Here is a 14,207-nt window from a genome sequence, read left to right as displayed (position 1 = left end):
ATTTATTTTTCTTTTAATCTTTAACTTTATTTATGTTTGCATATATATTTTATTTTATATTTATTTTAAAATGTATGTATTTATTTATTTTTTTATTTTAAGTTTGGGGAAATAAATAAGGGGTGAAATGCAAAGAAAATCATGCATAAATAAATGGATAAATAAATACAAATACATATTAAATATATAAATAAATACATAATGAATTAAAAATTAATTAAAAAAAACGAAAATAAATAAGAGGGAAAATTAAAGAGAATAGTAAATAAATAAGGGAAATAATACAGATAAATATAGAAGTGAAAACATAAAAACAGAAATATCAATTTATGTCACATTTGATCAATTAATTAAGGGTTATATTTATTTTTAATATTATTTTTGCTGCATTTAGTGACATATTTATCGTGTCATTTATTATTTATTCATTTATTTTTTATTTTGGCAGATTCCATCCTCCATAGAGAAATTTAGAAATTGTTCAAAAAGAAACACATTTCTTTTAGGTTTTAGAAATTGTTGTTTTTTTCAACGGTTTTCAAAATGAAGTCTCATTTCACTCCTGTTGAGTATGAAAATATGAGGAAGCCAGACAGTAGTAGTGCCCGAGAATCGTATCACTAACCCCATCAGCTCTTCCTCATCTGAACACATTTTTATGCTCTAAATTTGTATTTATGACGTGTTTGTATGTAACAAACATTTTATAAATGACGAGGTGTAAAAATTCAACACAACAGGAGCCTTTTTATATGTGAATATATTTATTTAGAATTAAAAAACAAAGTGTTGACAGTGAGACACACATCACAGTGGATGCTACAGCATTTAAACAAATAAACTTTCTTTCATTATGTGCATTTAACTGGCAGTGACAGCGTTACAGTAGTAAGAAAGCAAAATATAAATCTGAAACATTATTTCTACACATTTCACACATTTAATATGAAAAAATATAGCAAATGAAATAGCTTAAAATATCAGTTAAAGAAAAATTACTTTTTTGGGGAAAGATGTTATCTGAAACTGACTTTAGAGAGAGATCATTTATAGAAACTTGTATTTAAAGTCATTATTGACTTGTTTATAGAGCAGAAAGTAAAAACAGCCTTTTTTGAATAGCCAAGTTTATAAAATCTCTTACATTCAAGTTGTTTTTGTGCCATTAAATGACAAACAACAAAGAGCCGTTCTATCTGTGGTCATGTGATGAGTTTGGGATCTTGCGATTGGTCACTGCCGCGTAAGTGACGTCGTTCTCGACCAATCCTGTTCCTCCTCGGCCGGAGGGGCGGGGCTTGTCTGCATGCTTCAGACTGGAATAGTGCAAAGACACTTCCTGCAGAGACAGAAAACTAATTTGTCTCACCAAATTAAACTTTCATTAATATCAGATCAGTAATTTACTTAATATTTGTAATGAGGGTATTCAGTATTGCTGTTATTTAAAAGGACCAGTGTGTAACATTTAGGAGGATCTATTGGCAGAAATGGAATATAATATTAATAAGTATGTTTTCTTAAGTGTATAATCACCTGAAAATGAGAATCGTTGTGTTTTCGTTAGAAATAGAATGAGTCATTTTTATATATATATACAAATATATATATATATATGTATATATATATTTGTATATATATTATAAATATAATTATAGTATGTTAAGTGAGAAAGAAGTGAGGAATAAAGAGATGAGGAGGAGGAGGAAGAGGAGGAGGGCTGTGGACGTGTTCATTGTTTACTGACCTCTGTGACCCTCTGATTTGTGCTGCTTCTCTCCGGATTACAGCAGCAAACAGCTGGTTTACCTGCAGACAAAGGAGAGAAGGGAAGATTACACAAACAGCTGATTCTCTATTTTAATCTGGTTTAAGTAGAACTCACTGACTCTGAATCTAGTACTCAGTATTGTAACATGAGTCCAGCTAGCCTGGACAAATACAGCACACAAGTCCAGCCCTTATGAGAACAGCCTGTGACTCAGTCAGTCAGTGAAAGTGAAAGTATGAAAGTGAAACTAGGGCGAGTTGTTTTTGCCGAAGCAGCAAACAGAAAGAGACTTCTTCCTCTTCATTTCTACCTTTTCTTCAAGGCAACAACAACTCAGAACAGAGAAACAGACGGTTTCTAACATTAACCTCTGTCTAAGGGAGGAGTAAAGATTGTAGTTTCCTGCCAGCAGCATGCCGGTGGACAGCCAGCTGTGTCTGGAGGCCCTGTCGGCTCTCTCAGGCTTCAGAGTCGAGTCGACAGGTGGAGCCTCCCAGCTCACCCCGCAGGACTTTGTCAACATCGTGGCTCTGAAGGAGTTTTACAAGCAGGAGGGGTTTAAAGAGCTGGAGTACCCCAGTCTGGGGACGTTGTCCCTGCAAGACCTGGACGACAAGGACATGTACAGCTCCCCCCCGGCGCTGACAGAAGGCCCCACCATCGCCGGGCCGGCTGAGAGAGACAGGAAAGAGGTGAAGGTCAACCCTCAGGACTTCTTTGATCCGCAGTACAACTACGACTTCACCAACGTAAAGGTGAGGAGGTCACGTGATCTACACCTGAGGTTCATTCTCGACTAGAATAATAGTGATATTACGAGTTAATCAATGGATTAAGATCAATAACATGATCACGTTTATATGGTATTTATGTATATAGTAAGTTTGGATGTTTTTTTGCAAAATGTCAAATGTGATGAGAGGAAGTAAATGAGTGCATGAGTGAGGAAGTGAGGGAGGGAGGGAGGGAGGAAGAAGGGAGGTGGCGAAAGATTGGGTGAGTGAGTGAGGGAGGGAGGGAGGGAACGAGGGAGGGAGGAAGAAGGAAAAAGGGAGGTGGTGAAAGAGTGAGTGAGTGAGTGAGGGAGGGAGGGAGGTGGTGAGTGAGGGAGTAAGTGGGGAAGTGAGTGAGGAAGGGAGCAAACAAGGGGCGAAGGGAATGAGTGAGGGAGTGAGGGAGGAAGGCAGAAAGTGAGTGAGAGAGTGAGTGAGTGAGTGAGGGAGTGAGTGAGTGAGTAAGGGAGGAAGTGAGTGAGTGAGTGAGTGAGTGAGGGAGGGAGTAAGGAACTGAGAGGGTGAATGAGTGAGTGATTGAGGAAGTGAGGAAGGGAGTGAGTGAGGAAGGGAGGGAGTAGGTGAGGAAGGGAGTGAGTGAGTGAGGAAGTGAGAGGATGAATGAGTGAGGGAGTAAGGAAGTGAGAGGTTGAATGAGTGAGTGAGTGAGGAAGTGAGAGGGTGAATGAGTGATGAGTGTGTGAGTGAGGGAGTGAGGAAGGGAGTGAGTGAGTGATGAGTGTGTGAGTGAGGGAGTGAGGAAGGGAGTGAGTGAGTGAGGAAGTGAGAGGGTGAATGAGGGAGGAAGTGATGCAGTACATGTGAATATATTATTGTTATATTAATATAAAATATTGAGATTAGCATGTAGCATGTCCCTCTGACCCCGTTGACCCCGCTCTCCCCCTCCAGGACGGCGACAAGAAGTTCCTGCGTGGTAACGAGCCGTACGTCCGTCCCTGTGGGTGGAACCGGGTCGCCCTGCGGGTCACGCAGCGGTACGATGGCGGGGACACCTGGCTGGGGACGGGGAAGGACGCCTGGCCCGTCTCCTACCAGGGACGGAACATGGACGGCTCCCTCGGCATCATCCTGACCCGGGACGAGAGCCTCGGCGCCGAGCCGGAGTTCCTGGATGTTGCCGCCTCCTCTCTGGTCACCGGGGAGACGAGGGGCAGAGGGGTGTACTCCACGCCGGACATCAAGATGGCGGAGAAGTACTGCAAGAAGTTCAAGTCCAAAGTGGACGGGAAGACGTACAAAGTGATTCTTCAGAACCGCATCAACCCGGAGAAGAGGGCGAAGTGCCAGAGGGAGAACGTCTGGCTGGTCTACGTCCCGGAGGGAAGCAGCGACGTCGAGACGAGGGTCATCGTGCAGGAGTCCATCCGACCGTACGGGATGCTGCTGACGCCGGTGTGATCAAACCACGTCTTCACGGTTATCGGGGACATTAATTAGTGTTCTCAACGAAAAGGATTCATATGCTCAACGCTGCTGAGGAGGACTGTTTGTTTGTTGGAGGAATTACCAATAAACCAGTTCACCGTTAGGTTACATTTTATCAAGAATAATGCTGTTTTTCTTCTCAAAAGGCGACATGTACATGTTGTAACATTACACACTGACTTACTGACCTGAAGCTGCCTTACTTAAATAAACAAGCTCTGTAGAACTCAATTGAGTTAACACAGCAAGTGTTACAATTGATGGGTGTGACTTCTGGGAAATAAAAATGAAATGAACATGCAACTGTGGTTTCATCTGTAAACATTGGACATAAATCTAAGCAGCAGTTGAGCTCTCTACGACACCTAAAAAAAAAAAGTGTACGTTATATTTAGAATATTTTCACGGCTTTACCTCGCCGTCAGACGGCTCTTTCTGACGGGGAACTGAAACCGTTAATGCTCTCTTCGAAGCCTCCAGACTCCATTCACAAAACCAGTCATTTTACCTCTCAGAGCACGGGAGTAGCTACACACTTACGCCCTTATACACTTTCACAATTTATTTTAATTCATTCATTCATGTTTATTTCTGATTTATGACTAGAACAACTTGACACACACTGCTGAGCTGCATCTCAAATTAATAATCAGCTTCCCAGCTTTCAGATGATGTTCACCACTTCTATGTGACATCTACAGTTGACCTCTATCTCCCCCTAAAGAAGACACAAATGGGTCTATTGTGGCTCTCAGAGGCTTAAAGCTGCAGTATTGAGGACATGTACTGAGTACTTTCCACCACTAGGTGGAGACACTGTCCACACAAATGTCCTCCCTCTCTATGTCTAAACCTTTGGTCCTCAGAGATAGAAGTAGAGGACACAAACACACACCTGAGCGCAGGCAGATTCCAACGATGAAGACGAGACAGAGGACGAGGACAGCTGGAAGGACACAGATCCCCAGAGTCCAACATGGCAGCCTGGCTGACTGCCCGTCAACACCTGGAGACACAAAATACAGGAACAGTTAATAACTGATCGATTGATTTCTGATTGATTGATTCAATATTTCTGAAATATAACTTTGTTTCAGAGCTCCAGTTAGAACAACAAAGAGCTGCTTCTTACATGATTTCAGTATCATCATTTTCATGTGAACCACAAGGACATTTAAAATCTGCATTTCTTTCTAGAGAAACATCTGTCTTAAACAGTTTGCATGACGCTAAAGGCTGTTTTCATACAACCTTCCACACATCATGTGAAACATGAAATAAAACCCAGCAGCTCAGATGACTGAACGTCACGGCTGCTGAGCCCAAACTGAAGATGACAAGTCACAACCGGCACGTTATGAATGTTACCAATAAAACTGATTGTAAACGTCACCCAGTGGAGGAAAAGATGGCTAATAGAAGTCCTGCTCACTTTATCAGCCAACGTTAACATCAAGCTAACCACTGTTGACAAAACAGGACATGATAGCAACCCAACTTCCTGCCAACTAAACGCCACCGATCACGCTCGCCATCAGATTTGAAGAAACCTTTTCACCACTGAAACTGCTGCTTTCCTCAGAAACCTCACCATGACCTTCATCTCAGCTGAACAGCTCCATATAGTCACTCTTTGACTTAATGAAATAGTAATGAGTTTCTCTGTACCAATGTGTCTGTCCTCTTTACAAACTTTACAAACTTTAGTTCAAACTCACAGACGTTTATTTCAGATTCTAGACGAGGTCTCAACGTTTCCAGAGATACTAAATATGACAAACTACATTTTGGGGGAATTTGTAAAAAGATGAGACAAAACTTAGTTAGGGAGTGAGTGAGTGAGTGAGTGAGTGAGTGAGTGAATGAATGGGGGAGGGAGGGATGGAGTGAGGGAGGAAGGGAGGGAGGGAAGAAGTGAGGGAGAAAGGGAGGGAGGAAGTGAGTGAGTGAGAGCGTGAGTGAGTGAGTGAATGAGGAAGGAAGGAAGGGAGTGAGTGAGTGAGTGAGTGAGTGAGTGAGTGAGTGAGTGAGTGAGTGAGTGAGTGAGTGAGTGAGTGAGTGAGTGAGTGAATGAGGGAGTGAGGAAGGAAGGAAGGAAGGAAGGGAGTGAGTGAGTGAGTGAGTGAGTGAGTGAGTGAGTGAGTGAGTGAGTGAGTGAGTGGGGGAAGAAGTGAGTGAGGGAGGGAGTGAGGGATTGTGGAAGTGAGTGAGTGAGTGAGTGAGTGAGTGAGTGAGTGAGTGAATGAGTGAGTGAGGAAGTGAGTGAAGGAGGGAGGGAGGTGGTGGGTGAGTGAGTGAGTGAGTGAGTGAGTGAGTGAGTGAGGAAGTGAGTGAAGGAGGGAGTGAGGGAGTGAGGGAGGAAGTGAGTGAGTGAGGGAGTGAGGGAGTGAATGAGGGAGGAAGTGAGTGAGTGAGTGAAGGAGGGTGAAAAGAGGAGATGTCACGCTTCATATCATTGGGGTAAAACCTCACCTCTGAATTTAGCTGAAATAAAGATATAACAGATTAAAACAGATATACTGTAATAATAATATAAATAATAACTATATGAATAAATGAGGTTCTTACCATCAACCACCAGCTGAATTCCTCTGTTAACACTAACATCTCCATCACAGCGGCTGGTGCAGAAGTAGAGCCCGGCGTCCTCCTCCTCCACCTCCTGGATCTCCAGAGCCCCCGGGCCTCCTGTCACGTCGCCCCGGTGGCTGAAGCGACCGTCTGCGGTTTGATAGATCACAAGGACCTCTTTCAGTTTAGACAACGTCACCGTCAGCAGAGGCAGCAGCTGATCTGAGTGCAGACGGTACCAGGTGATGTCCACGCAGGACGTCAGGTTACAGGTGAGTGAGACGTTCTGCCCCGCCTGGACCACGAGGGCAGAGCGGAGAACAGGTGAGGCTGAAGTCAGGTGACATCCTGCAACACCTGAGGAGACAGACAGGTGAGGACAGAGATCAGACTGATGAGGACATTTAACTTAACATTGAGGGTACTTAATATTAATAGTGAACAACATATAAGATGTGGCCTAGAGAAGTAGTTTTGAGAAGGCATGACTTCACCATAACCACCTGATTCATGAGTCAAAATCATGAGCATAAACAAAATAAACAAACCACACATAATACATTCTTCTAGTTTCTCCACACAGCACCTTGAAAGTCATTGACACGCCCTTGCATGTGATATCCAAAGCAGCCCGCAGCCCTGCCTGCATTAAAATCAGCTAATAAATATAAAATCATTATTAACTTACAAAGTAAAGTGAGGATCCGTGTGACACCTGCCATCATTTAGTAAATTATAGTCTCCAGGTTTGGTACAGGAGATGCAGGAGGACTCGTCTGTTCAATAAGTGAACAAACAGTGACTGTAGTGGGAGGAAGTGAGAGGGGGTTTTTATTATGCACACAGTAGAAACAGTAGAAACAGTAAAAGACCACCAGTCAACATCTTGGAGCAGAAGATTTTCCACTAAACACACACTTCTCTGTAACCCCCCCTGTGTGTGAACTGATGAGGCTGCAGGCTGCAGGCTTTAGGTTTCGTTTCTGCAGAGATCCCTCAACATCGCTTACGTCATACATCCGAGAGATGCTTCAAAATAAAAGCACGACAACCCTAGAGGTTTTAAGGAGACAAGGCATGCTCAGTTTTCTTTTTTTTAATATCGTGAGAAAAAGAAGAAGATATTGTTGGCCCCCAACACTCACAGGATAGTTCACAAGTTAATATAATAATAATAATAATATATTTTTTTCTATTATATATTTATGTTTCTCGTCTATGCACCAATATGATACTCCAAAGCAGATAAATAAATAAATAAATAAATAAATAGATAAATAGATAAATAGATAAATAGATAAATGAATAAATAAATAAAATTTCTGGTTCTTCCTAGTTATATGCCCTCAATCACTGAACTAATGTTTAATTGGAATAACAATATTTCTTCAAAGTGTTTTCACAAATGAATTGATCAGTACAGTAATGGGCAAGAACAGAATAATTATTACTATATTTGATTTGATTCTGGCATAAAACAACATACACATACATACACAAAAAAAGAAACAATATAAATAAAATAGCGAATCTAATTAATTACCTGTTGCCAATTATCGTTCACTTTTAATAATTATAGTTATTTTATACATATATAATTAGAATATAATCATCTTTATTTGTAGAGCATATTTCAAATATTAGGTTACAAAAACCAACAGATTAAAAATTTACATAAATAAAAACATATCTAAAAAAACTTGATAAAAACATTAACTGGACCAAAATACAATTTCAGTTAAATAACATAAAATAAATAAAACCTTTTAGTTCTAGCTGAGTTCTAACTTTTTGATTATTACTTTTTTAAAATGTATTTATTAAAAGTACTGACAGTGCTTCTGTATGATTAAGACTTGTATTATTTGTAGTTTAAGTTTTAATTCTAATTGGACGTAGTGTATTTGGGCAGACTAATAGAGTTATGGCATATGAGACGTATTTCTTCTTTCTTAAAATGTATGACATCATAAAGTTTGAATTATGTAAACAGAAATAACCACTTGCAGTTAATTTGTCCATTTGTACATGGTAACGTTTATCAGCCTATTTTATCTGTAGTTTGGGATTTATCATATAATTATTATTAATGTCAATGTGTGCTTTATTAATTATTATTTATTTTATTTAAATTTATTTTTTATATATTATATATAATTTTTTTTAAATCTTCTTTTCTGTCTTTTTTCTTCTTTTTTTAAATGTAATTTTGTTTTTTGTTCTTTATCCTTTTTGCGTCGGCAGTGGGTGACGGTTGGGTGGGAGGGGACTTTGGGGGGAATATGAAAGGGACATAAATTACTACTGAAAAAATAATGTACTTTTATTTTGAAGGCAACCGGAAGTCGCTCATTGATAAATTGTGATGTCTGCTGATTGTAAACAGACATTTGAAACTTCAGTCAGAGGAGAGAGAAGAAGACTGAGCTAAGTTTCCAAACAGCAGGCATCATGAAAACAGTCAGCAAACGACAATGGTAAGAAACTTTATTTTGAAACTAAAAGCTTCCTTCAGAATATTTACTGTTTTTATGTTTTAAATTATTGCACAATAATCACAAATATTTTTTTTAAAATATAAATAAATATGGTAGTAAATTAAGCTGACTGAATATATATCTGCAGAGTAAAAACAGTTTGATATTAAAGAGATGAATTCCAGTAGGAGTTATGTTAGTTATAATGTGTCAGCTGTGCAGACTGCAGGCAGCAGGTGATGCTCTGTTTCGTTTATGAGGAACTCAACAAGTCTCTAGAAACGAAACTTACTGAATGAGTCAATCCTATAATCAGCTCCCTGTTGATAGACAGGGATGCCAATTAAGTTTCAAATTACAACAGAATATTAATAAACCTCATAATGAAACTTAACATAAGATACTGTTTCTTTTCTCAGTTCTGATCAAACACACCTTACATGAGAGAATAGCCTCAGTGTGTACATAATATATAAATATATGAGAATAAATATATTAATAATATATAAATATGAAGAATAAACATCTGAACCCCAGCCTGCATTAAGGATGGAAGTCCTCACTGACTCATGGTGTCATTATTATGAAATGTTTATAAACAGTCTGTTTTATATTCTGTCATATCCAAATTTATTATATTAAAAGATTTATATATTGAAAACCTATTTAATGTTTTTTTAACAAACTATATATAGATATATAAGCAAAATATGAATAAACCATATATCACTCTGGAATCGTCTGTGACCCCACCCTAAATTAGAAGTGTGTATATATATATGTATATATGTGTGTGTGTGTGTGTGTGTGTGTGTGTGTGACCCCACCCTGCCTTAGAAGTGTATATATATATATATATATATATATATATATATATATATATAATACAAATATCTGGACAAATATTGAATAAATATGTAAATTTCAAAAATATCTGTTAGTTTTTCTGTATCTTCAAGATGAAACTATGAATGTTTTCTTAATTAAAAATAAAAATAAATTAAAAGATTAAATACATTTTAAAAAAAAATTGAAAGGGTAATATTACATGTTTTATCCTTTTTTATTCCTTTTGCTGTTGTTTCCTAAAAACATTTATCATGACATGTTTATAAAACAATACATTTATAAAGTTATATATATATATATTTTAACGAACTATGTACGTATATATAAGCAAAATATTAATATACAATATAGATAATACAACTATCTGGACAAATATTGAATAAATATGAAAATTTCAATAATATCTGTTAGTTTTTCTGTATAATTAAGATGAAATTATTATTAATTTAAAAAACTTTTATTTCTTATGAATGAACTCTATCAACACTAAATATGTTTTATCATTATGATGAATAAAGTCAACTTCCGTCTGCTGTTGTTTCCTATAAACTCATATAAACTTTGAAGTATTTTTGGGGATGTTTGTGTGACGGTTGAGGTTAGGAAAATAAAAAGCAGGTGTAGTGTTTCTGTGGTTTTTCTAATGAATCTCGTCTCTTTCAGGTTTTTCATTCATCTACAGTGTTTCCTGGTTGGCAGTTTAGTTGGTGAGTTTCAGCCTGATGAACATAAACACTGTTAATTCAGTGTCATTAGCGTAGCTTCGAGGTTTAAAAGTTTAAAGGTGCAGTGTGTAATACCTGACTGTAAGGAGACAGAGTTATTCTGTTCTATATTTAAACTGGTATTAATAGTAGTGAAACTAGTCCATAAAGGATAAATCTCTGTGTGTTGCTCCAGTGGCGTTTCTACATTCTCTCCTCAGCAGTTGTCGGTCGCTGAACTTCAGTTCAGTTCAGCAAACCTACAAAAGGTCACCAGATAGATCTGGGTTATCATGTGATGATTAATGGGAGAGGAAAGAAAAACAATAATAATTTGACCTTTTGGACCTTAAACATTTATTAAAATGAAACCATCTGACAAGTTTAGATTATAAGTGTGTTTCTGGTGGAGCTGATAACAACTCACATGACAAGGAACCACAACTATACAAAATGTTTTGGAACTACTGGTTTAATCTTTAGCAACCTCCTTCAGGACAAGCTAGTATGACATGGTTTAGGTTTTCTAGTTTCATATGATACCAGAATATTCACTCAGGCTTTAAAACTGAGCCGCTACAACCTAAAAATTACAAGTTGCATTAATGCGTTAAAGGAATTAGTGGCGTTAAAACAAATTTGCGTTAATATCGTGTTAACTTTGACAGCCCTAATTACAAACCTACTTATTTTAAGCCAATCAATGATCTTTTTTCAAATCCTAACCAAGTAGTTTTTTTGCATAAACCTAGTTTCACACATGGATGTATAAAGAGAACGTTAACTTTGACAGCACTAAACGTTATATAACGTACTTAACTTGCGTCCGGTACGCAACATAGCCTACTTAACTACATAACAAACATACTTATTTTAACCCAAACCACCATCTTGTCCTAAACCTAACCAGTAGTTTAGTTGCCTAAACCAAACCAAGTACACGGAAGTTTATTTTGGTAAAACAGCGTATGCAGGTAACAAGCGGAAATTGACACGCACAAAACTGACTAGAGTCGTAGAGCGCCATAGTTTGAAACGTAGGATCACTGACCAAGCTGTGTTTCCTCTGTCTATTCTTCCAGAGTCCTCTCCCCTCTCCTCCACCACCCACTTCTTGTCCGTCACCTCCAGGGTGGGGAACCAGGCGGTCCTTCCCTGCAGCTGGAAGCAGCGCCTGGGGGCGGCGGCCCCGCCGGCCTGCCACATCCAGTGGACGACCCCGGCCGACACCGTGTTCGAGCAGCGTGGCGAGGAAAAGTGGCAGGCGGAGGAGTTCGAGGGGCGGGTGGAGGTTCCCGAGGAGAAGCTGGGGTCCGGGGACTGTTCTCTGATCATCACTGACGTTCAGATCGGAGACACGGGGAGATACGAGAGCTTCATGGTGGTGGACGGAGTGAGGTCAACCAAAACCAGGGTCTTCATTCAGAGCGTCAAGCTGTCGGTGTTTGGTGAGTTTAAAATCTAATAATTCTGTCTTCCATCTTTTGATCTCATTTGGTAAACTTTTTTCCATTTTCACTTTAGTCTGTCGTCTTTTTATATCATGTTTTCTCCTTTAATCTTATTTTTATTTGTCTTTAACAATGCTGACGTCCTTACTCGTTTTAATTAGGACCCGAGCACCGACCGAGGTCAGCGAGGCCTTATTGACATTTTTTTTTTCCCATCTTAGACCACAAATCCCTTCAGTCTCGAGGTCCAGGTGGGGACTTAGTCCTGGATCTGTACACCCGTCACTCTATGAGAGTGGTCTTCCAGGGCAGGTGAGCTGCTGACCTATAGTTTACATTCACATCTTCTGACCTTTTCTCATGTGCGTGCTCCTCTTTTCACACATTTCACCCACTCTCATCTCTTATGTTCTTGTCTCGTCTCTGCTGCCACCTACTCCGATTGTTTCCCTCCCCCAAAAAACTCCTATAAAATTACAGTTTGCATCAAACTAACACAGATTACAGGCTGCTGGTTGAGTTATGAGTCACTCGATGAAGTCTGCTCATAAAATAGAGGCTAAATAGAGACTGGAGCATGTGGGTTTTGGAAAGAAAAAATGCTTTATGTAGGAGAACTTTCCAAAGTAGGTGGATGCAATTTTGGAATTAATCATTTGTTTTTCCCTTATTGATGTTCACATCTACTGTTCGCTGCGACATGTACTGTGCTTTTGTTTGTTTTAAGCTCCACAACAGAACCAGGAACCATGTAGTCCTGTTTACACATCATACTGCTTGTTTAGTAAACGGAAAATTGAAAGAGTCACTCCAGGCTTTTATCATGCTGTGGTCCCTTCTGCTGCTTGCTGAGCAGACAAACATGTCTACTCTTGTCTTTATGTTTTTGCATCATTCTAACAGTAACTGAACTGTGCTCCACAGGAATAGCTCCGAGTGGTCCGACGTGTGGATGAGGGGGGATAAAAACAGCGAGCGTCTCCAGAAACATCTGCTGAACGAGCAGCTGGCGATAAAGATGTTAAAGAGCTCGGACGAAGGAACGTACAAAGTTCTGGATCAGAACGGCCTCGCCGTCAGCACCGTGCAGCTCTCCGTGGAGGGTGAGAGGCCGATTAATCTATCAGCCCATCTAAAGCTTTCTGATATCTGACTGTTTAAGTCATTTATCCAGCTAACAAAAAAGGCTTAATATTCTCTGGTTCAAGCTTCTACGTGAGGATTTTCTGCTTTTCTCTGTTTTATGTTTTTGTAAATTGAATATCTTTCAGTTTGGGACTGTTACATTTTAACTGCAAATTCAAGGTGTTATCTAGCTGCTCAACACGGAGGTAATCTGAAGGGTAAATCTGAACATTTGAAACATGAAACCCAGACATGGAGAGTAAATAACACACCCAGGTCCCTAGGTAATTTCAGTCCACTGTGAATAAAGATTTAATCACAGACTTTGAACCAGGAAATGTTTTGTTGAAAAGGTTTCTCTTCTATTGTTTACCCTTTCAGAGCTGTGGTCAGGGCCATATTTTCTAACTTACTGATATTTCAGAGCCGTGGTCGGGGCCATAGATTCTGACTTGTTTAACTCTTGCTTCTTTAACATTGTCCGTTTTATCAAATGAGGCATCTCTACAGACATGAGACTGATTCTTGTGCCACATCTGCTCGCTGCCTTTGCCATACATGAACTCTCCTTTCATTTCAGATCCTGCTTCTCTCTGCTGTCCTGCTGTAACCCTTGTGTTCCCTCCATTGTCCATCACCTGTCCTCCACCCCACCCACCTGCACACCTGTTCCCACTTCCTCATTAGCCTTGCTGTATATATACACCATCATGCTTGCCTGTTTTTTGATTACAAGTAAAGCTGAACATTTGACCTTGCTGGGCTCTGAGTTGTACCTTTGGGTCCAACCCTGGTTTACAGTGTCATTACAGCAGTTTGCCTTGACTTGTACTACAGGTCCAGTTTTTAATACTGAACTATGATTTGCATCTTTATCACATGAAACTGATGTAACTGTTCTCTGTTTAACATTAGACTCCACAGCTCTCAAAGTCCAGCAGGCTCTGGAGAACCAAGTACCGACAGGTGAGAAAACAACATTTATATTCTGGCACATGAACCAGACCTAAAGACGATTCACATGAAGGGAAGAATAC

The 14,207-nt window shown here is 39.4% G+C and overlaps 3 protein-coding genes across 4 annotated transcripts in view; 2 read left to right on the top strand and 1 right to left on the bottom strand.

The window, feature by feature from the left end:
- Positions 1-798: 798 nt before the first annotated feature.
- Positions 799-7,508, bottom strand: LOC141754556 (uncharacterized). The gene is made up of 5 exons (XM_074613689.1): positions 7,253-7,508; positions 6,562-6,921; positions 4,889-4,999; positions 1,748-1,809; positions 799-1,339 (listed from the first exon to the last, which is right to left on the bottom strand). Exons 1-5 carry the CDS (start codon positions 7,287-7,289, stop codon positions 1,193-1,195), a joined length of 717 nt encoding a protein of 238 aa, XP_074469790.1. The 5' UTR covers positions 7,290-7,508; the 3' UTR covers positions 799-1,192.
- Positions 1,911-4,296, top strand: LOC141754555 (uncharacterized). Its single transcript, XM_074613687.1, has 2 exons — positions 1,911-2,526; positions 3,457-4,296. The coding sequence occupies exons 1-2, from the start codon at positions 2,185-2,187 to the stop codon at positions 3,964-3,966; spliced, it is 852 nt and encodes a 283-aa protein (XP_074469788.1). The 5' UTR covers positions 1,911-2,184; the 3' UTR covers positions 3,967-4,296.
- Positions 7,509-8,920: 1,412 nt separating the features above from the next.
- Positions 8,921-14,207, top strand: part of igldcp (Ig-like domain-containing protein) — an 8,541-nt gene continuing 3,254 nt past the window's right edge. Inside the window, exons 1-6 of one of the 2 annotated variants that reach the window (XR_012590507.1) lie at positions 8,921-9,041; positions 10,554-10,597; positions 11,677-12,042; positions 12,267-12,357; positions 12,970-13,148; positions 13,751-14,136. Coding sequence is in view for 1 of the 2 variants with exons in the window: in XM_074612426.1 (XP_074468527.1) it covers positions 9,016-9,041; positions 10,554-10,597; positions 11,677-12,042; positions 12,267-12,357; positions 12,970-13,148; positions 14,086-14,136 (757 nt within the window). In the remaining variant the exon portion in view is untranslated. The remainder of the gene's footprint in view (positions 9,042-10,553; positions 10,598-11,676; positions 12,043-12,266; positions 12,358-12,969; positions 13,149-13,750; positions 14,137-14,207) is intronic. The other variant, XM_074612426.1, reaches the window with a different exon arrangement.

Source organism: Sebastes fasciatus, chromosome 17, assembly GCF_043250625.1.
Source record: "Sebastes fasciatus isolate fSebFas1 chromosome 17, fSebFas1.pri, whole genome shotgun sequence".
NCBI classification, from domain to species: domain Eukaryota; kingdom Metazoa; phylum Chordata; class Actinopteri; order Perciformes; family Sebastidae; genus Sebastes; species Sebastes fasciatus.
The sequence above is the reverse complement of the archived record's forward strand: the minus strand, read 5'-3'. Positions and strand labels throughout refer to the sequence as shown.

Coding starts and splice junctions, on each gene's coding strand:
- LOC141754556 (XM_074613689.1), bottom strand. CDS start 7,289: ATGATGGCAGGTGTCACACGGATCCTCACTTTACTTT. Junction 6,922..7,252: donor ACGGATCCTCACTTTACTTT/GTAAGTTAATAA, acceptor CTGTCTCCTCAG/GTGTTGCAGGATGTCACCTG. Junction 5,000..6,561: donor AATTCAGCTGGTGGTTGATG/GTAAGAACCTCA, acceptor TTGTGTCTCCAG/GTGTTGACGGGCAGTCAGCC.
- LOC141754555 (XM_074613687.1), top strand. CDS start 2,185: ATGCCGGTGGACAGCCAGCTGTGTCTGGAGGCCCTGTCGGCTCTCTCA. Junction 2,527..3,456: donor ACGACTTCACCAACGTAAAG/GTGAGGAGGTCA, acceptor CTCCCCCTCCAG/GACGGCGACAAGAAGTTCCT.